Source organism: Mycteria americana, chromosome 5 (genome assembly GCF_035582795.1).
Source record: "Mycteria americana isolate JAX WOST 10 ecotype Jacksonville Zoo and Gardens chromosome 5, USCA_MyAme_1.0, whole genome shotgun sequence".
Classification (NCBI taxonomy): Eukaryota; Metazoa; Chordata; class Aves; order Ciconiiformes; family Ciconiidae; genus Mycteria; species Mycteria americana.
Window position 1 is genome coordinate 19,944,312 of NC_134369.1, and position 21,113 is coordinate 19,965,424.

At 40.9% G+C, this 21,113-nt stretch overlaps 2 protein-coding genes across 10 annotated transcripts in view; one reads left to right on the forward strand and one right to left on the reverse strand.

Moving 5' to 3' along the window:
* The window catches only part of AP2A2 (adaptor related protein complex 2 subunit alpha 2), a 47,022-nt gene extending 40,002 nt beyond the window's left edge, over nucleotides 1-7,020 (reverse strand). For 2 of the 4 annotated variants that reach the window (XM_075502358.1, XM_075502357.1), the window contains exon 1: nucleotides 6,828-7,020. In XM_075502358.1, coding sequence (XP_075358473.1) covers nucleotides 6,828-6,894 — 67 coding nt within the window. In that variant the 5' untranslated portion in view covers nucleotides 6,895-7,020. The remainder of the gene's footprint in view (nucleotides 1-6,827) is intronic. The other 2 variants (XM_075502360.1, XM_075502359.1) reach the window with 1 other exon arrangement.
* Nucleotides 7,021-12,913: 5,893 nt separating this feature from the next.
* Nucleotides 12,914-21,113, forward strand: part of CHID1 (chitinase domain containing 1) — a 131,453-nt gene continuing 123,253 nt past the window's right edge. Inside the window, exons 1-5 of one of the 6 annotated variants that reach the window (XM_075502363.1) lie at nucleotides 12,914-13,039; nucleotides 16,325-16,467; nucleotides 17,901-18,050; nucleotides 18,905-19,037; nucleotides 20,042-20,086. In XM_075502363.1, coding sequence (XP_075358478.1) covers nucleotides 16,342-16,467; nucleotides 17,901-18,050; nucleotides 18,905-19,037; nucleotides 20,042-20,086 — 454 coding nt within the window. In that variant the 5' untranslated portion in view covers nucleotides 12,914-13,039; nucleotides 16,325-16,341. Of the gene's footprint in view, nucleotides 13,040-13,106; nucleotides 13,192-14,574; nucleotides 14,649-16,324; nucleotides 16,468-17,900; nucleotides 18,051-18,904; nucleotides 19,038-20,041; nucleotides 20,087-21,113 lie in introns of those variants that run through there. The other 5 variants (XM_075502367.1, XM_075502365.1, XM_075502366.1 and 2 more) reach the window with 5 other exon arrangements.

Below are 21,113 nucleotides of genomic sequence, written 5' to 3' on the forward strand. Positions count from 1 at the left end.
TTGTTCACAAATTGACCAGTTCAAGGCTGTAGAACAAGAAGCTTTTTGCTTAACGATGTATTAACATCCTGTTATGATCAAAAACATGAGTGCATGCTGTCCTTTCACAAGATATGTTTGATCAGAAGAAAGAAGTGCTTGTCTGTCATGTTGAAGATCATGAATGGCACAAAGGCAGTTGAAGATTGCTGCGCCTTGGGACCTCCTGTTGTGATTAGATATCCAGTACCACAGGCAAAGAGATCAGTGACCTACTGATCACATTAAGAACTCTGTAGTGTACATTTTCTAATATTCTGCATAGTAAGTGAACTACTATCCACAGAAGTTACTTCTTCCTCCAGTATGCTGCTAGAGATTTGCTCTTATAACAACACTTATCATGAAACAGTAGGGAGTCACAGGCTTTACTATAATCCAGTAATCCATTAACTCCTTGTCCTCATAAGGGAAATAAATGCAAAAGAGCACATGGCGGCTTCCAAATCCTATCACAATTCAGATACTCTAACTGCAGCAATTTAATACAAGTTTAGTAATTCTAGGTGCCTACCATGCATGGTTTTTTCTAACTAGGCACCACAAGTTAAAGAAAACACTACAGCTCAGACTGTGAAAGAGTTTGAGTACCACCTAGGTAACAGGGTCTAACTTAATACCAGATCCTTCCCCAAATAAACAGAAAGCTTATTGGAAGCTCATATCTGAGTGACTTTATGACATATAAAACATCTGTTTGGAAATGTAGTTGACAAAATGACATTGACTCCTATCAAAAGAGACACTTTAAGCTAAGATGATATACAAAACCAAAAGTGCAAGGTTGGGCTACTACATAAAGCAGCTCTGCCTCCTTCCTTGACTGAGCAGCATTTAAGTAGACATTTCCTTGAACAGTATTTTCACACTGTACAGTTACACTCCCTTAAATAGGGCAAGGCAGTATTTGCATTGATTTACTACAAGTCACTGTGGACTCTCTTCTACCTTAGTTCACATTCAAATAATAGAAGAACAGTTTGAGGCTTATCCAAAGTCTCCTAGTTTAATATCACTTCTAAACTACTATCTCAGGGGCCCTAAAAAAATCCTATGAGCTCTGCATTAATTGATGCAGATATGTAATAGTCTCTGCAATAGTTCTTAACTTCCTCTTACCAGTCCTGATGGGCAGCCTTTATCCAAAGGATTTCAAATTCAGCAGATGTTATATTTTCCAGTGTCTCTAATGGAGAGGTTGGATGTCACATGAAAGATTCTAGCTCTTTACTACCTCTCATCTATTATCTATCATCTTTGCCTACTCTCCTCTCTTCTCAGCCAAACATGCACAAATGCAACAAGTGTGAAAAACAAACCAACCCCAAATAAACCTTGTATGTCAGAGTTCCATGAAATGACCAGAAGAAAGCTAAGACAGAGAGGCTATGGTCAGAACACTCGTTCTGTTTTACACATCCTCCTCAGATTAATCTCATGCTAATTGTGTTTTCCTTAAATCACTCTCCTGCAAATAGTAGCAAGCGATGCAAGACTTAGTGCTTATTATAGCTCTAAGCAGCATGCTCTTCGGGTTTTTTCAGGCCAGAAACTGTCCATATTAGATGAGTGGCCATTGCCTTGCAAGAGAAATAGGAAAGCAAATCAAGATGCCTTGCCTTCAGATTTCTTCAAAGAGATAAGTAATCTAAGAATACAGATAAAGAAAAGTCATTGACTGTCTACAGAAGTAACTCAAGCCCCACTTTAAAACTATACCCAATGCAAATAAAAGGAGCAATGCAGTAGCTTTAGCCTACACACTGAAAGTCCTATTTCTGACATACATGACTAAAACAAGCTGTATGTGCCCAACTCACCCTATGTGAAGTTTGTTTCACTGTGTGGCTGTTCTCACAGAGAACAAATAACTCTATACATACCCACGTGGTCATTTAATTCATGTGCATGCCCCTCCCACACACACACGTAATGCACTCCATTATCTACCACCCACTCAAAAGGGTGATCACCATATGATGAATTTCATGAACCAGCCTTTTTTAATCCCCACTTGCTTATCCGTGACCGATGCACCAGTCCCAGTTCAGTGAAGCAAAGCTACTGAAGTCAGACTTCAAGAGGCTTCAGCCTCTGGACACTTGCTGTCCAATACAAAGAGGAATACATTAATGCATTAGCATTAAGTTCCATGAGAAGAGATAAACCTTTAATATATCTGTTGGGTTTTAATTAGGGAAAAAATATAGCTTGAGGAGAAAGGAACAGTATCTTGGAACAGAACATATACAGAAACATTTGGAGAACAAACTAAAGGAATCCTTCCTCCCTCTGTCCAAATTCTAAGGTGACACTGAAAAGGTGAGACAGTTATCTAAAGTAGTGAGGGAAATGAAGAACTGTCTCGTCCTCCAAGCCTGTGGCAAAAGCAGCTTTTGCCTCTGTGTAGACCCATTTCATCAACCCAAGAGCAGATGATGTCCTGATTTTACAGTGGAGAAGGGGGTTACTAGTAGTACACTTAATATTGTAATAGAAACTATTTCTACACTGCCACCTTTAAAAGAAAGGAGAAGAGCAAGCTTTCCTAGTTTTCAGGGTGAATAGCAGATAATACTGTTATTGCAACAGAATAGGTTGAGTGACAAATGACTTAAAAGTACTTCATCACCAGGTAAGCATAAAGCTATTCTCAAAAAATGAAAACAGACTCCTGCTGATGTATCTGTCAGCCAAGACAGCTGGAGAATTTATAAACCAACATCTTGCATAAGCCAAATCACTTCAGCAGCTCTGCAGTGCATACACAAAAAAAGACTTAACATACTATTTAAGTATTTCTTGCAGGAGTCCATACGCTTATAATACATGTGGATCTTGTTGGGTTTTAGTTCATCAGGCACTTCATCCAAGCAGTGACAAGGACTCTTCCTGACCTGAACTGCTAAGTCTGGATGGCACTTCACCAAGCCACAGGATTCAGCTTTCCAGCTCCACTACCACCACAATCTATTTTATGGCATAGCCACGCCTTGCTATTTTCTCGATGGACCATGTTAACTAAGTGCTAATTAACTGGGCTATTGTAACCAAGTACTTCAGCTTTCTCGTCTCTTCTCTGGTGTCTACAAAAGATAAGCTAGAAAGCTATTTCATATATACTATAAAACAATTCAACTGAGCGAGTTTCTAGAAAAGCTCATACATCTACTGGCAAGTTGTCAGGCACTTAGAATTTTTAAGAAAATAACTCTTTTTCCCCTGCCATCTGCACTAGGGCCCTCTATATGCAAAATACAGGGCCACCAACCAGAAGCTGCCCTGAAACAAAATTCTGGAGAGCTATCAGGAACTGCAGGATAATTCATTTTCTTATACTATTGGATTTTGAAAATTCACTTAATATTGGTATGAATAAAGAACATTTCGCTGTGAAAAAGTCACTCAATATTACAGTTTCACAGAGACTAGATCAAAGCATTGAGGCACTTTTGCCCCTTAAAATATTTTACAATTGCTGCTATAAGTAGTATGCTGACTTTTTTTTTTATGAAGAGCTTTACAGACTTTTGAGAAATTAGTGTATTAAGTAGAGTTTTTAAAGTCACATAGAAAGTAATTCTTATATTCAAAGTCATACGTGGCATAGAAGCAGCATTTAACACACAGATCAGGAAGTTTAATAGATAACCCAAGTGCCAAAAATAGGCCTTACTGACACAGAAGTGGCAACCGACCTTTTAACTATTAAAGACAGACCAGCAGTGTGAGCTGTTCGTTCACTCACAATCAACTACAGTTGTAAGCACTGAAAATTGCTATCAAGTAAGACTTTTCTGAAGCCTGTAACAGACTGGTAAAAATAGATAGGCAAGACAAGCATCACTCCCAAATCAGTAATATAATAAACTTGTAAGAAGATGATGCATTATTTAGTGCTGCAGACATTGTAGGTACAAATGCCCCAGAAATAAGACTTGATGCAAGAAGATTAAGCATTTCTAAAGGTAGACAGTCTAAATTTACTTAAGTATCCCCCTGAAGTTTGGTTATTTTATTACCTTGAAGTCACATGATGTGCATCCACCTGAGCACATTCAGCACACAACAACTGCATTTTCATTTTTCAGCAATATCTATAATGTAGATTCCTTATCTGCACAAAATCTTTCAGACAAGACACACACACCATGTTTCAACATTGCCTACAACCCTTCCAGATTATGAGTAAACCAAAAATGTCAGGCCCTTCTGGTAGTATTACAAAGAGATAAATGAGTCCAACCATGCCAAAATTAAGACTGAAATTCAGAATGCCAGCAGGCATTTTGCACATCAGTACAACTGCCAGATATTTAGTCCAACTTTAACGCTAGAAACAGAGGTTAAGAGCTGCGCTTGGTGTCTAGCTTCCCTCCCACCTCAGAGCAGGAACATTCTCTTAGATTTTTTTTGAACAAACAATTTTTGACAAGTCAAAAGATTCTGTTCACCTCAACAGCTGCTACTTTTTGTTCTTGACAAACATCTAGCTCCCCACTCTGAAGAGGGAAAGATGGAACTTCAGCCAATACCAGTGCCTGCAAAGCACAGAATCTCTAGAGAGTACTCAAGTATTTTGGGGAATCTTAGTCAGCATACACCAGCCCATGGTTAGCTGGCAACACCTGGAGCTCCCTTAAAGGAAAAGGCTCAAATGCCATTAGACAGCTATTTGCACACTGCATAGATCACCTACTAGTGGTAACTATCAGCTCTTTTGCAGCTATTTGGAAGATGTAGTTACTTCATTATGAAGATGAGAAAGATACAGAATTACAGCTCCCAAACAGCTGTCTGGACAGGGACAAAACATTTGAGAAATATCAGTATTTGTTTAAACAGTGAAAGTGTTAACATATTATTTGTTTCACAAGCCAGTTACATCTTTGTCACTCTTGCAGACAATGAGAACATGAGAGGTTTGTTGTCCAATCTGGACAAAGAGGTGGTTGTTCCATCAGAGTTCCCACACTGCCTACACACTGGGAAGCTTGTGGGGAAATCAGTAGTTAATTTGTTCTATCCTAATCAGTAGTTAATTTGTTCTATCCTACTACCTTAAATCTTGTTACTCCACATCTTTAAACATAGGTTAAGAACCTAAGAGCTTGAATGTTTCTCTTGTATTCCCTTCTACTAAATTCCACTGAAAACAAGAGTGGACAAATGTGTTAACCAACTGCAAGATAGAAGAGACATTGAGGAATAGAATCATACTACTTCTAGCTAAACGAATAAGAACAATAATGAAAAAAAAAGTGGGTAGATACAACAACAAGTCTTAAATGCTATGACACCAGGTGAACCTGTGTTACACATGCAGCTTGCATTGAATACCAGGGCACTAGAAAATTTTCAGTAAATAGTTGGGCCAACCAGACAAAGTACAAGAGCATTCACATAACCTTGAACTGATACACAATACATTTTATAATCATCCTTCTACACATACAAGAGTGAAGTGTGAAGAAACTTAAGGACTTGCAACTCTGTTCTGAAAAAAACATACAAATAGCTTCTGCTGTAAGGAAGATTAACGACCTTGAATTTTACATACAAAGCCCCTGTTTACATGGCTAGAAGTCCAAATCACCTGAATTTAGTTTAAGGAAACTCTGCATTTAAACAGTCTCATTTTACCGGTATAATCTTCTCCCCAGCTTTTTGTATTAGAAATTGTCAACATGAAGAGTTTTTCAAGCCAGTGTGGTCATCCCAATACAAACCTAGTTAAATCATCATAATTTGCATTAAAAAATTTCTCCAAATCCACTTTCATCTGTTAGAGAGGAGACCTTACTGCCATTGCTTTTAAAGTAGCCTCAAGTAATCTAGAGACACATAGGTGGACAAAATAGAGCTGTTTCATCACACCAACCACAGTGACCTTAGCCCTTCCCCAAGCAATTCCTGCCACATCATACCCTTAGATCTCTAACTCAGATTAATATTAAACCGCTATCACATGCAATTCTCAGTCAAAAGGGAAAGCTGAACAGCTGAAAGCTGCCCCCAGACACACACCTTTCCCCCCACACACCAAGCAGCAGCAGATTTGCACTCCTCCTCTCTGCCCTGCACGCTCACAGGCATGCTCCCCCCTCTTCCCTCAGGGGGACACTCACTCGCACCCCTCGTCATCCCATTTTTAATTACACAGATCCTAAGAGCTGATTTCTGTCGAAGCAGAATTTTAAAGCGAATTTAAGCCAAGCCCAAGCATACCCACACAAGGCCCTGCTCGCAGGCACCCTTACAGAGGCCTGCTTTCCAACAATGACGTTTTGAATTGAAAGCCGTTCACGGATTTGGAAGGAGACCAGAGACGCCTCTCTCTGGCCCACCACAAACCCACCCGCACCCCGAATACACGCCAGCTTCGCTTCAGCGCCTTATAAACAACAACGACGGCGGGCACCAACCTCTCCGCACCCCTTTCCGCTGGGGCAGCGACCACAACACACAGCGCCCCTCCGCAACGGCGCTGGGGGGGGAAGGGGAGGGAGGGAAATACCCCAACCAACCCACCTAAAACGCACAAACCAACCCAAACCCACAGTCGAAAGCCTTAGGCTGCCCCCCCCGCCACGCCGCCTCCTCCCCTGCCGCCCCCCAGGGCGCGCCGCCATTTCGTGAGGCAGGAGCGCTCCGAGCAGCCCGCTGCGGGGGACAGGGGGAAGAGCAAAGCACTGGGGAGGGGATTGAGGGAAAGAAGCCCCGGCCCCACCGGGCAACGGCCGGCCCAGCCCAGGCCCCAACCCCACCACGCCTCAGCCGCCACTCACAGTTCCGGATATCGGAGATGAAGACGGCCAAGCCCCGCATGCCATCGCCCTTCGACACCGCAGGCATCGTGGCGCGCGATCACGGTCGCCCAGCGACACGCCAAACCACCACAACTACCACCACCGCCCGCTCTCCCCGCGGGGCTCTTCAGGCCGCTGCCACCGCCGCCGCCTCTGCAGCGCGCAGGCGCCGGGACGGCTCTCGCGCCCCCGCAAGCGGCGGGCGTGCGAGGCTCTGGCGCCACCTGCTGCGCGCAGGCGGGGGCGCTGCGGGCTGCGCGGGGCCTCCCCTCCGCCGCCGCGGCGGGCAGGGTGCCTGGCGTCTCCCCCGACTCCTCGCGCCGTGCCCCGGGTATCCCCGCAGGAGCGCAGGCGATCCTGCGGTCTGGGAGGGGTGGCTGCTTGGAGGCTGGGCGCCGGAGATCGGCGGTGCTGCTGCTGGGACGCGATTACCAGTCACCGCTATCAGAGGGCAAACGGGCCCAGGCCGACATGAGGTGTGGCGGGCAGGCGGCCCTTCCCCGTGAGGGGTCGGCAGGGCTGCTCCAACTGCTGGATCCGCGGGTGAATCCACTGCATGCTCCCTGCTCAGGGACGGACTAATCCCTTCCTCTCCCCATGCCCCTAATTATCGAGAAGTTTTATGATTTCTGAAGGAGAAATATCGGGCTTCGCTGGTGCCTCAGAGGACATAACTTCTGAGGGAGGAGAGGGACAGCAGATCAGGAGACAAGAAAATTTCACTTCATCAGTAAACTTTGAGCAGTCTGTTACTCTAGGATCTTATTTCTAAAATGTGGAGAGCGGAGTACAGACTGTCTATGGTACAGTACATAAGATCATGCTTTCCACAGGGTGGCCTGACAGAGGCTGTGCCTCAGTCCTCCAGCTCAAAAGGGGCCCCAAAACAGCGCACGGGATCTACTTCACTACTTGTCACTCTGAACATTTGCAAACCCAAAAGCTACTATATGCAGAACCATCCTTTGTCACATACTGCTTGTGAGCCTGCCCTTAGTTGTGTGACGCTGTTGCTCTCAGTTATATGTGGCGATTCACACTCCTCTGGGCAAACCCAGGGCCACATGTTTCTCATGAAGGCTACGAACATGCAGAGCAACACAGTCCTGTGCCACATCTACTCCTGAGGTTGAAAATATTTCAAGGTTAAACTGTCTTAAACATGCCAAAGAGGCAGGACTGCACAGAGCATTTCATCTCAGCAGCTGCAAATAGATTCAAATGGTATAAAAACTGGCCTAGTCTGCCTAACCAAAAGTATGCTGAGAATTTCAGTTGTAATGCAAGCGATTAGTATACTTAATGGGTTATAATGACCTGTAGAATCATGGGGTTTAGGGCTACTGGAGATCAATCAGTCATTTAATCTGTTTTCCTGTATACTTCAAGCCATTTCGTTTCACCTGTTCTGGTTTTTTTTTTCCCCTGAATTGAGCCCAGTATCTAGCTTTTAGCTACAGCCTATATTCCAGAAAGGCACTCAGTCTTGATCTGACACTATCAAATTCACTGTTTCCTTGGGTAGTTTGTTCCCATGGTTAATCCTCCTGATTTAGAGCTTGCATCTTATTTCAATTTATCAAGCTTCAGTGCCTTTAAGTTAATGATACATTTTTCTCTCATAGGTAAAGAACTACATAATACTTGATACTATCTCTGATAGTGGCCATACACCTCAGTTAGGTCACCTCTCAAGTGTCTGTTCTGCATGTTTTCAGGATACATTGTTACATGAGTGCTTTTTAGTTGTGTAAGTATCTATTAGAAGGACAAGATGACAATATGTGGTAGTCACGCATATATCCGTTTCTCCCTGGATCCATTTTGTAGACCAAGTGCAACTACAGGCAGTCGTGCACAACTAGTCTTATATTCAACTCAGATTCTCTGCATCTGTAGGCTTACATGAAGAAAACTCTACTTTTTCATAGCCTTACAAACAGATTTTGATGCTTAACAATAATTTTCATTTACCTTTGAAGCTGAAAAGATGTCACTATGTAGGAGTTTCTGTTTCAGAAAAAATATCTTTCTTGAGCTAGCCAAAATGTTATACTAATTTCTACTCTTAAGAGCAGCGACACCTAAAGGCTAAGTATATCAGTCCTGTCTGGCTCTATTCCAGTCAATACTGCAACTGCAAGTCATGCAGGTACACTTAAACTACCTGTTAAGTGGTGGCTTAAATACTACTAGCAGAATAGCTGTGGCAGCACCAAGCTAAGCATGGGCTGCAAATTCTGCTTGAGAACTGGGGTAAATATTCAAGTAGTTAGCCCATGCAGAACTCTCTCGTTTTGTAACTATACTGCTAAATATGTCATTTGAAGTGGCCCAGTATACAGTACATATGCCCTGGTTATTTTATGTCAACCTCCTTTGACTGACTTTTGAGGCTTTACTATATTCATCCTTGCTCCCTGTCTTCTTTTTGCCTTAACAAAGACTTATGCAATTATGGCAAACGTGTAGCTATATGTCTGCCCTTACTGCCTTGTAATTTAGAGCTTATTAGCCCATTTCAGACAGTTTTAGTAGGGAGAAGATACAAATTTTATGTGAATAAATAGTTAGCTAGAGGAAAGAGAGCCCGTAATGGTCTCTAGATGCATCCTGACTGAAACACTGTAATGTGAGCTCAGCTGTTATTACACAGCACAGAGTTCACACTAGGCACAGCCCTTTACAAGTGCACTGAGTTAATAAATCTGGAAAACATTTTGGTTTAAAATTAACATTTATAAAACACCAGTCTGTGAAAACACAGACTTCATTAGTTCTATCCATCTCAAGATGTCATGATTTTTTAAGAGATTTCTAATTACTGTAAAATCAGCATTAAAGGGGAAATAGTCTCAAGAAATGCTTTCCTGTTACACAAAATGTTTTGCAGTATGTTTGTTTGCCAACAAATCCACCATGTCTATCCCTTCTTTCCCATGTCATACATTAGTTGCTTTAATAATTTTCAGAATTTCATTGCACTTTGGTACAAAGGCTTGAATAATTACACTGACCTTCATAAAACTATTGCCATTAAACTGAATTCAGCTGGTGAGTATCCGTTTGTGGGAACTACAGAAAGGGAATTGTTCCTTTTCCTTTGTTGCTTCTGTCAGATTTGCCCCTCACCCCATCAGTTATTGCTTTCAAGGACCAGTCCTTGTGGTCATTCTAACCATTGCTGAAAGCAAAAAGAGCTAAGGAGAAAACAGAATCGGTGGCTCCTCCACATGTACACTCAATCGTGTTTCTCTACCTGACATCTAACATTCATTGTCCATTAACAGAGAGCACAGGTTTCTCAGCAATGCCTTCTGCCATGTCAGAGTATCAGATGTGCAGCTTTCAAGAGTAAGAAACACAAAGTTAGGATAACATCACTATCATGAAACCCTAAACTTCCAGAAATTTGGGACAGAACTGCCTAGATCTTTTCTTTTCAGTGAGCTCCTCAATGACCAGAAGGGGTTTACGGTCAAAACACCAGGTTTATATTAAAATGTAGAATAGAATACTTAAGCTTTAAATAAACTGTAAGAGAGTAGATGAGATAAAATAAGGGTGAATAAAGGTTTTATAAACAAGATCTCCTTTGCCACCTGCATGCTGGCAGAGTAATGTCAGCCAGTTGGGTGGCTTTGTGACTTGCAATAAACTCTGTATAATTCCTTCTAGTTCATAGAAGTTTTTTTCATTTAATCTCTGAGGGCCTGCTGTTTCTCATAGCTTGCTTCCTTCTTAACTACAGGCTTCCACTCATTTCTTGCTGCCACACCATTTTTATTTTCTGAGTATGCACAGTTACTTGCTAGGAAAGCAGCACACTTCTACTCTCCCCCAGGTGTCCTGTCTTACTCAGGTACTGCTTTTTTAAAGGAATAATAGTGTACAGACTGGAAACAGAGAAATAAAACTGATATGGTCTATCACAGGCAACCATACCCCATTTTTAAACTTATTTATGCCTCTTTGAGCTGGCCACAAATGCGTAGACTTAAAGAAAAAGACTTATTGTCAGTAATAATAATCAAAATCAGTAACTGCTAGAGTATGAGGAAAAAACAAACAGAAAACTGATCAGTATTTTATGGAAAATACTCACCTTCAAAGCTTGGGGCTTTTTCATTTCTAGGAAAAAAAAAAGCTAAGAAGCATGAGATATAATTCCAGGAAAAGCAAAGTGAAATTTAATGAGTTACAATGAGTTTCATAGCAGGAACTTAGGTGCTGAGATGCCCAGCATTGTGGCACCCAGCCTTCAAGTACCTAGCTCAAGGAAAGGAATTCATAGTGCCAAGTTCAGTTACTGAATTTGATAAGTAGTGCATGGGGTAGACAGTGAGAGTTAAACAAGATACATTCATGATTCCCAGAACAAATACAGATTCTTGTCTCTTTGGAGAACACTGAAAATGTAGAAGCATAAAGATCCCCTTATCTTTTAGTCTTGCTTAGTGGAATGTCAGCCTCTGGTGGGGACTGCCCAATACCTTGTTGATGTGTTAAAAATTTGGGTGCATCCTTACATTTAAGAGATAAGATCTGTGATTCCCTTACAGGTAGCTACAGGTTGTCTCAATGGCAGCATGCACCCTGTCAATTACTTGCAGCAAACCTTTGCATCAGTCCCACTAAGTCTACAAGAAAGAGAGTCAATAGGAGAATACGATGGGAATGCAACACAGGAAATGATAGATTTCATTACAGAGAGACTGGAAACAAAACTGATTTTTCATGCCCTCATGCCTTATCTCTATCTGCTATTCAGAAGTGTAAGGTGGAAGCATTTAAAGTTTGTAAGAGATGAACAGCATGTTATGAAACAACAGAAAATCTGGTACCACATCAATTGTAAATTACTTTAGGTACTGTAGTCATGCATCTTTTAAATTTAGGGCAGTTTATATATGAAAATGTACTGTGTTTCAAACATTCTGATCAAGCAGTCCTATGAGATGGAAAAAATCACCACTTCTTGAGTGAAAGCTGAAGGATTCAGTGGTGTTCTGGTGACACTAAAAAAGTGGTATGACACATTCCTTTTTCCTGCTCTTTAGCCTGTAAGTATGTGGGTCCAAAGGTGCTAGTGAGTATCAGTTTCCTTTCTGAAGTCCTTGCTAGAATTTAAATCTGGGTGATTTAGTGCACAGAGAAAGTGTATAGGTTCTTAGCACTTGCCAGAGTGACCATACATCCGGTTCACTGGCAAGACTTTTGTTCAGAGGAAAAATTTCTGTTTTTCTTTTCAGTGCTAAAGAATGTTCATGAAGATCTTCATTACACAAGAGGGGATGAAAGAGGAGGACAGATCAGGAGAAAATAAGGTAACCTTCCAGTTCAGCTTCTGGGAAGTTGCACCAAGCTGTAACCAACACAGAAAGCAGGTCACAGAAAGGCTTCCGTTGGGAAGTGCACTGCCAGGATATGCTAGGCTTGCCACTACATCACAACATAACACATCCATCTTTATCAAGTCTTTTGATATGGTATTTAGTCCTGCAAGCAGCCCATGAAATAACAGGGTTACATCAAAACTTCTGCTGCAGTAAAAATCATAGTAGTACAGCCATGTTGTATGTAAAAACACAAACTGTAGAAGGTCAAAACATAAGATAATAAAAATCTCAATTTAAAACATAAACTTTTATTTTAAAGCCTGTTAACGGCCATCTGAGATTTGACCCCACCTTTCTGCACACCTGGAGTTAGCAACATTGCTTGCTAACTCTCTGCAACCTTGTCTGTGCTATCATTTTGTCTCCAGGCCAGTGCATGTTTTTTAGCCCAAACTCCCTACTTACCTACACTATTTGCTACAGTTTGGAATAAACCAAGAGACTCTCCAAGGGAATTTACAATTAGACTGTGACTATCATTTGCTTTCTTCGGGTACTGATGAGCACCAATGCAATCCGCACCCAGGGACAGCCCAAGGGGCGTCTCTCCATCTGGGGCTCGGCCGGGGAGGCAGCCACTCCCGCGCCTCTCTCCCCGCCCCGGAGAGCCGGTACCAAGCAACAGCCACTCCCTCGAGCTTGCAACCAACAACACTGACTCGCCGCCATGTTGGCGCAACCGGCTCTTAGCCGCCACCCGGCGGCCTCTTCCCCCTACCCGCCGCCTCAGCACTGCCCCGTCAGCCGGCGGGGCGGTGCCGTACGCCTCTACTTCCGAAGCGGCGGCGGGTGGTAGGTGGTGGCAGCGGGCGGCTGAGGGCTGTCTGGGGGAAGAGAAGGGGGCGGGCGGTAAGGCTGTGCTCCGGCGGTAGCCTTTGGCCTGCGCTGTAGCTGCAGTGAGGGGGCGATGCAGCAGTTGAGGGTGGCCTCGGTGGTCCCGCGGGGTACGAGCTCGGGGGTAGGCCGTGGCGAGGGCTTGCTCTGAGGGAGCCCGCTGGCTTGACAGGCTTGCGGGCTGCTGGCCGTCTCTGAGGTCTGCGTGGAAGGCTTTGGTATGTCGAGTGTCAGACGAGTATGCGAGGCAATTCTGTTAAAGTAGAGCACGTTAAAAGAGAAAAGGGCGTAATGTTTACACAGGTTAGAAATGGGTTTATTTTCACTCCTGAATCTAGCTTTTGTTGATTTAATTTAAAAACATATCAATAGCATGCTTCCTGGGCTTCCTTTACTTAAGTGATGCACAATCCTTCTGCAGCTGGAGTTAGAATCTAGTTTCTGCTTTAGAAATAAAGTATAAACATTAACTCTCATTTCCAAATAGTTACTGTGCCAGCCTCCAAGATTATGTAGTTTCTTTGGTTGCTTCTTTTGGACAGCCTAAATCTATGTCAGCTTTTCTCTCTTTTGAAAATAAAGATGCATTTAAAACAGCTGACTAAAAGTATGTTATCTCATATGGAGACTCAGGTTAAACAACATTTGTGACCTGGCTTAGAGCAAAACCTGGACTTCAGATCAGTTTGTCAAAAGATGTTTTAAACCTTAAATTTTCCATAGTATCAATTGAACAAGGACACAAACAGAGTCAGTCTTCAATTTTGCTTGCATTTTGCAGTGATACAGGAAATAAACAAGAGTGCCAAGCTCATACAGTTCTACTCAGTTTAGTTTGAGGAGAATTAAAGAATGATGAAGGAAGGTTTGCAGAAGAAAAACTTGATGGAGATCTAGTTTTGTAAAGCTTGCAAAATTCATGCTTATAGTTTCCATAAAGAGCATTTAAAGTTTGACTAATACATCTTCATGTAGTAGAGTGATGCTGTCTACTTAATTTTCACTTTAATTTTAACAGCTGATGTTGTTAAAGAACAAATTATTAAAATAAGGTTCCAACCAAGAGTCGATACTGGACTGGCAGAAACCATTTTGCCACAGGCTCAGTGCTTCCTATAGATCTAGGTGTGGTTGTTGACTTAACAGTATTTGGCAGATGGATATGATCATGTCAAGGAAATGAGCACGTTTTGATGTCTAATTAGAGTTCAGTAATGGTTTTTTAAAATTCTGTTCTTCAGCTGTTAAACATTAACTTCTCTTCAGGGAAGTGGATGCTGTTGCTAATTGTTTCTGAAAGTGAAATCAAACACTTCCAAATCAATATATACCAGCTTCTGGAAGAATTGATATCCTGTCCAAATAATTAAGACTTGTATTGACTATTCAGGGTCTCAACTGTTCCTCTCTGCAGTAGTTTATAGATCCTGCCAAGGTAGATGGAACAGAATAGATGCTATCAAGAGCAACCTGCTTCGTCTGATTTTTTTTAGGATGTGGAAAACAAAGGGGTTACCAGTGACCTTGAAGTCAAAGTAGAAGCATAACACCTTAACTATTAATAATAGTGAGTTTTAAATGGTATAGCAATTTAGCTTTTATGCTGCCCTCTGCCTCCAAGAAGTATTAGAAGGCTTTCTGTTTTTGTTTTGCAGTATTTATAAGACTTGACTAAAGCTTTGAAATCATTTTGTACGTGAGGTTTTTGATGCTCTTTGTTCTTTGGTGCTAGTGGCATTGTTTTTTTCCAAGCACTTCTGCTGCAATGATCCTTCTGCTTTGTTCCCTATCATGTACTTCTCTCTGTTTTCCTACAGAATCCCTAACTCCTGCAATAAATATCTCTGCTTTTTAAAACCTCACTGCGAAGCCAGGCACATCGAAATATGCTTAAGTTTACTGGGTTGTTGACCTCATCTCTGCATTACCACTGTTGGCCTCAAATCGCTGCTGTTTCATTGAGTACACCTCCATTTAACCTTTAAGGTTCCTTCTGCCACTGTATTACTGCCACAGTGCTCCTTTAGAGTGCTCAGTCTGCTGTTGTGGGATCCCTCATGTGATGCTTTGTACAGAAACAAAAAACTCAAACTTTGAGCAGCGCTTGTTATTGGTGCCAACAGAACAACAAGTATTGTAAACATGACTTGAAGAGATGAGCTTGTAAGTCTTTAAAGAGAGTGGTAGAAATGTTAAAACTTCTTCAGAGTAATACAGGAAGCATGAGAATTTTTTAAGTTTGACAAAACTTCAGAATATTATGGGAAAGGTAACCTTTTTTTCTTCTCCATTAGGATGTCATAATTATGAGAAGCAGCCTGATATGTATCTAGAGCCACTAGTTTATTATAGATGAAAGCTAGTCCCAGTTTGATACTTAGGACTTCCAGAACTAGTAACAGGTTGCTTTTCTTCATTCTGGTATTTTACCTCCTTTTGCCTTGGTTCCCCTAATGCTAAATATTTTTTTCTGTTTTCTTCTTATCCACTTCTGGGAACTAGGCTGGAAAACCAGTGCAACTCATGATTGGGGAGAGGTTCAAAAACAAGCTCTGGCTGCATTTGAAATTTTTTTGTAAAGTCTTTCCTCTGACAGAACTAAGGTGTGATAGATAAATAGCACTGAACAGAATGGTTTGCTATTAATTCTCAATTATTTTATCTGGAGCTGGGACAAACCATCCAAGTCATTCTTCCAGACTAAAAGGACTCCTATTTTTTTGAATTTTGTGTGTATTGCTGACTTGGCGAGGAATTGAAAGCAAAGTTCTTACCTGTTAGAGTAAAGGCACATTGCTATAAGCATATAGCTGTAATTCTTTCTGTCTCTTAATTTGTGACTTGCTGACTGTGTCACAGGAGCAGAAACAAATGGTATCTCTTATTTGCTCTAGAAAAGTAAAAACTATAATTGTTCTGGGCAGCAGACACTTATCTCAGTTTCAGCTGTAAACTGTTATGCTTCTTTAGGGATTCTTTAAAAGGGAATCTGCAAGTGTCCAACCCACTTTCTCTGTGACACACCTACTAAAACAAAGGACCAAAAAAAGATGTTTGAACCTAGGAATCTCTTAAAATACTCTGCTATTTTGCTGCCAGAGCAAAAGCACTATTAAATCTACTGTCTTAAGTCTGATTCTAGAGGACGGAAGATAAGACAGTTGCTTGACTTTTCTTAGACAAAAAAACTGAATTAAACTGTTCTATTCTTCTGTTCAGATATTTGAACCCTTATGTTTTCAGGGCAGGAGGAACTTGACATGGGGAAGAATACCGTGAGGCTTCTCTGTACTTCACTTTCTCTTATTGTGATTTGCTGGCTAGCTGAAGGTACCCTGTCAAAAACAGATGCAAAGAAAGGTGCTACAAAAAAATTGGAAGAAAAGGTAAGAGAAATCATTGAAATGCTCGTCTTATCTAACGTGTGCAGTGAACTAATTGAACTTTGGTAAATGGACTCTCATTCTGTCAAAACAGTGTTAAAAGCAACCATGCATTTCCATTGAAGCTTATGCTCACAAGTAAGACTACCTGAAGCTATCCTTTCCTTCAGCTTTTATGAGTGTCCCAAATGGTTCACTCGTTGAACCAGTATGATGTAGACTTCTGGAGCTTTATCCCCCATGCAAGCTGCAGAAGCAGGAAGTTTTTGTCCCCTCTTACATAGCTAAAGGAGACATAATTCCATCTCTTTGGAAAGGAGGGTGGGGAGCAGTAGTTTGGGCCAAGAGCGCTAGGTCATTTACTGGTAGAAGGGAAGATGTTCTCAGCCTTGCCAATGGGAAGGCTGTATCCTGTTAGAAGAGTTTGAAGAGCCTTCTAACCAGCAGTTCCTTTGCAGAAATGATTCAGAGTCCTGTAGCAATCTGAGCAAGTGGAGCCAACATGCTGAAGTCTCTCTTAACTTGCTGAGCATGTTCTTGTTTCCTGCCTATTTTCTTTCAAAACTGCAAAAAGGCACAGCAGTGCAAGAGAAAGGGTGTGTATGGCAAGGAAGTATATTTACTAGTGCATATGCCAAGTATATGTACTTAGTGTTGCTAAGCACGTTAGGTAAAAAAGTGGACATGTTCAAAATCCTCTCCGTTGAATTATAAGTATAGTTAATCCTTCATTATGCAGATAAATCTCTCATTGTTTGTATTACTTGCTTGCTCAATGTCTACCAGGAAGAAAATCTAGTCTGCAGGTAGTGAGGCTAATACAAAGTGTTAAGACAGGCCTTATCCCTGAAGTCCTTACGCTGAATCAATAGATGGTTTCTGCGTGCTCACTATGCACACTTTATTAGGCCTTCTCACTCTGTTTCTGTCTGCTAAAACTATTTGTGCTGTTTTAGTTGAAGGAGATCTTCCTTAAAGAAAGGTGTTCAGAACCTTGGCCTTCGGTAACCATAATGCCGCATATTCGGTCTAAAATATATCCAGTTTTTAAATTACTTTTAGTCATCTTCAGATTCTTGGTTAAGAAATCCTAACACCTTTTTATAATTTTTGGGGTACCATGCCAGAAAGCATTGACTAGAGACCAGAGCACCATCAGTTGTGGTGAATTATGTTCTTTAATCTTATCACTTTATGTTTTTTTTTTTTGTTTGTTTATATGCTTTTTGCCTTGCAAACAAAGTAAGTTAGTGATGATGACAAATCATTTCTAAGCACTTTCCTGTTTCAGTTTTACATCAAACTGCTCTGCATCATTTAAAAGGAGTGCTCCAGTTTAATTATGTGATTCTTTTTTTTTTTTTTTTTTTAAGTCTGTTGCTATTGAAAGTGGCTGCTTCATATAGCTGGTTCTAAAAATTGTCTTCTCCCCCCAGACGCTGCATTCTGATAAAAATGTGCAGGACCGGGGACTGGTAGTTGTGGATCCAAAGGCAAAGGATATTATACTGGAACACAGAAGTTATTGCTCCAAGAAGATGAAAGAAAGACATTTCTCAGGAGATGTTCTGGGATATATTACTCCCGTAAGTTGTTAAAATGAATAAAATTGGTGCTTTGAATGAATATGCAGCAGACTGCTAATCTGCAATCTTGCATTGCTGCTTTAAAAGTATTTTTATAATAATGGGAACTTCTGGTCAAATACAGTCAAATAGCCAGAGGATTATTTGAAAGCTGGCTTAGGATTCAGGTGATCTCAAACCCTTGTTCTCCCATCCATCTCTTGGAGGATGTCTAGGTCATATTGTTTTTCTTTTCACTGGTAAAACAGAGATGATAGTATTCTCTTGTCCTTGATGAGCCATGTGAAGTTGCAGTAAAGTCTGAACAGGAGGGCTAGTAAGTGTCCTCATACCATGTAGCTACCAACTTGAACCTTCTAAATAAACAGTAAAAAATTTTATGCCACTGTCAAACTGATCTCTTTTGCTATCCAGTCTTACAATTATTCAGAGCATCCTTTCTTCAATAATAAATGTTTCTTCCTTTTGTTTAGAGGATGCTTTTCAGTTGTTCCAGTCTTACAGGCTCAAAAGAGAAATAAGTGCTCTACAAATTTTCACCTTTCTCAAGTTCTCTTGAATATAAATGCAGAGTCTGTAAATTCAAAACTGTGTTGGAATCTACATGCAAATTCCTGTAGTTCAGGTGAATTTGCACAATTTGAAGATTGCCTTTTATGTAGCTATCAGAGTTTCCAGAGTACTTTATTGTTTAAATAAAAATAATGTCCCAGAAAGTTTCCTGAAACTAACAAATGGGGATCTAGCAAATGATTACATTTGTGTTAAAGCATTTGTATTGGTCAAAAGTAAAGTGAATTGTCTCTCTTTCTTTTGAGCCTCTCACTTTTTTTTTTTCTCCTTTCTTTTGCAAGTGGAACAGCCATGGCTATGACATTGCTAAAATATTTGGAAACAAATTTACACTAATATCACCAGTCTGGTTACAAGTGAAAAGGAGAGGGAAGGAAAGGTTCCAGTTCACTGGGCTCCATGATGCTGATAAAGGTGGTGTTTTCTTTTTCTTTGAGTATGCATTGCAGGTAAGATTACTGGTCTTGTTGCAGACTAGGTAGCTTTGGCAATATATGCATGTGGGTTTTTCTGGCTCTGCCTCATGGTGAAGTATTTTCATCCGTTCCATTTTTTTGGGGAAGTTTTCTTCAGAGTGAACTTCTTTCTGACCCCACCTGCTTCCACATGTATACATAATTTATCTGTCCAAAGAGTAAGTAGAAAGATTGGCTCTTCTACCAGGCTGTCTACAAAGCCCCTCTTAAAAAAAGGAAGGGCCAAAGAATCTGTACAGGCAGAAATAGTCTTTGGTGTTTGCACTGTGCAGTTGTTCACCTGCTGTAGGTTTTTTCCCTTTGCAAAAACCTTTGGGTGAATTTGTTTTGGGAATGGAAGATAAATTTAATCTGAAGAGAATTTTTTCCTTCACTGTCAAGAAACTGGCAGCAAGTTCAGATTTTGGCTAGTATGTTCTTAGTATTATTTAAGTAGTTCATGGCTTTGAACTTGATTGAATGTGGAATCTCATTTGAAACGGCTGTAATTCTTGCCATGTTGGTGCCTACTAACAAATTCATTCTAGTGCAATGACTGCCAAGAGGAGTGGATGGGACACTTGAAAGTACCATCTTAAAAAAAAAAAAAAAAAAAGAAGAAAATTCCTCCCAGGTGGTGCTTGGTGACTACAGAAGTGTTGTTCTGAGTAGGCAGTAAGATAGTTTCCATGATGAGGCAGAACTGCAAGCAGCAGGGAGAGGTTGGGTAGGGACTAGGTAAGATTGTAGTAAATGCTAGTTACGCTGTGGTGGAGGTGGATAGCTTCAAATTCTGTGCATGAGAGAATATTTTGTCTGTGTTGCTTATGAACTAGTAGTCTGTGGGAGGAAGATAGATATAATAAAACTGTGCCACATTATTTGAAGAATGCTTGAAAATATGTTGTCATTGTCAACATAATTTATATTTTAACAGTTCTCTTACTTGATACTCTTTGACAGGCTGGATGAAAGATGTCAGAAAAACCTCCAAAAACATCAAAATAGGTGAGCTTCTCTTTTATGTTTGTTTGGTTTTTATCTTATTTAACTGCTAGCAGAGCAAAAGAAGGCTTTGTTCCAGGTGTATATGGGAGGAAGGGAGGTTACCTTAGCATAGTTGTATGAAGGAAGAAGTCTGAGAAGCAAAATAAAAGCACTTAACTAGTTAGTTAAGTAATTGAAGTGTTGATTCTGTTGGTGCCCTAATGTTTTGCCTTAACTTTCTTGTTTCTGGATAAACCCTGGATCACAGGGCCCTCTCTGGACGGGTACTTTGTATATAACACTACATGTTTACCTGGGGGAGCAGTCTTCAAACTTGTTGCTCAGGGGTTCTGCTTAGTTTAAGAAAAAAAAAAAAAGGGGGGGAGGAGGAATTCCAAATCTTAGTCAGTCAGACTTTCCTGCGTGATTGTAGAAAAGTCCTCCTTTGGCTCTTCTCCTCTTGAAGGTGGGAACTCAAGGGATGTGCCACGGTGTGTGTTTTTAGGGAAAATGGCAAACATTGCTATAGAGATAATGCTGTGCTAGACTTCTTACATTTGTCTATAGCAAGAATTCTGTGGAACTGTAAAACCCTTCTTGATTCAGAAGGGAGTATGAAACTTGAAATACAGTAGAAAAATTGAATGCTCAGTCAGGTATTTTAAATTACTTCAGCTGCAAGATGGTAAAGCCTTTGAAATCTCTCTAGACTCTTCTAAAATACTCTTTTACATCCTTGGTAGTTAGAAACGGCTTAGACATAGCTCTGTATGAGTTGTTGGCTTTTCCAGTGTGCGTGATAGTCGACTGTTCTAACAGCAGTTTTCCAGACTCTTCTCTGACTATGTTTTTAATGTTATGTGTTGTTAGAAAAAGAAATTACATGAGCTCAAGTGCCAATGTTTTTCAAAATAAAAATTTGTCATAGGGTTTTGAGATGAGTAGAAGAGTGAAGTAATAGAGGGCTGTGCACAAAAGAGTAAATTAGAGTTTGAGGTGAACTTCTCTATCTTGTTCTTGTGGTAGAAGAGATGCACAACATACAGAA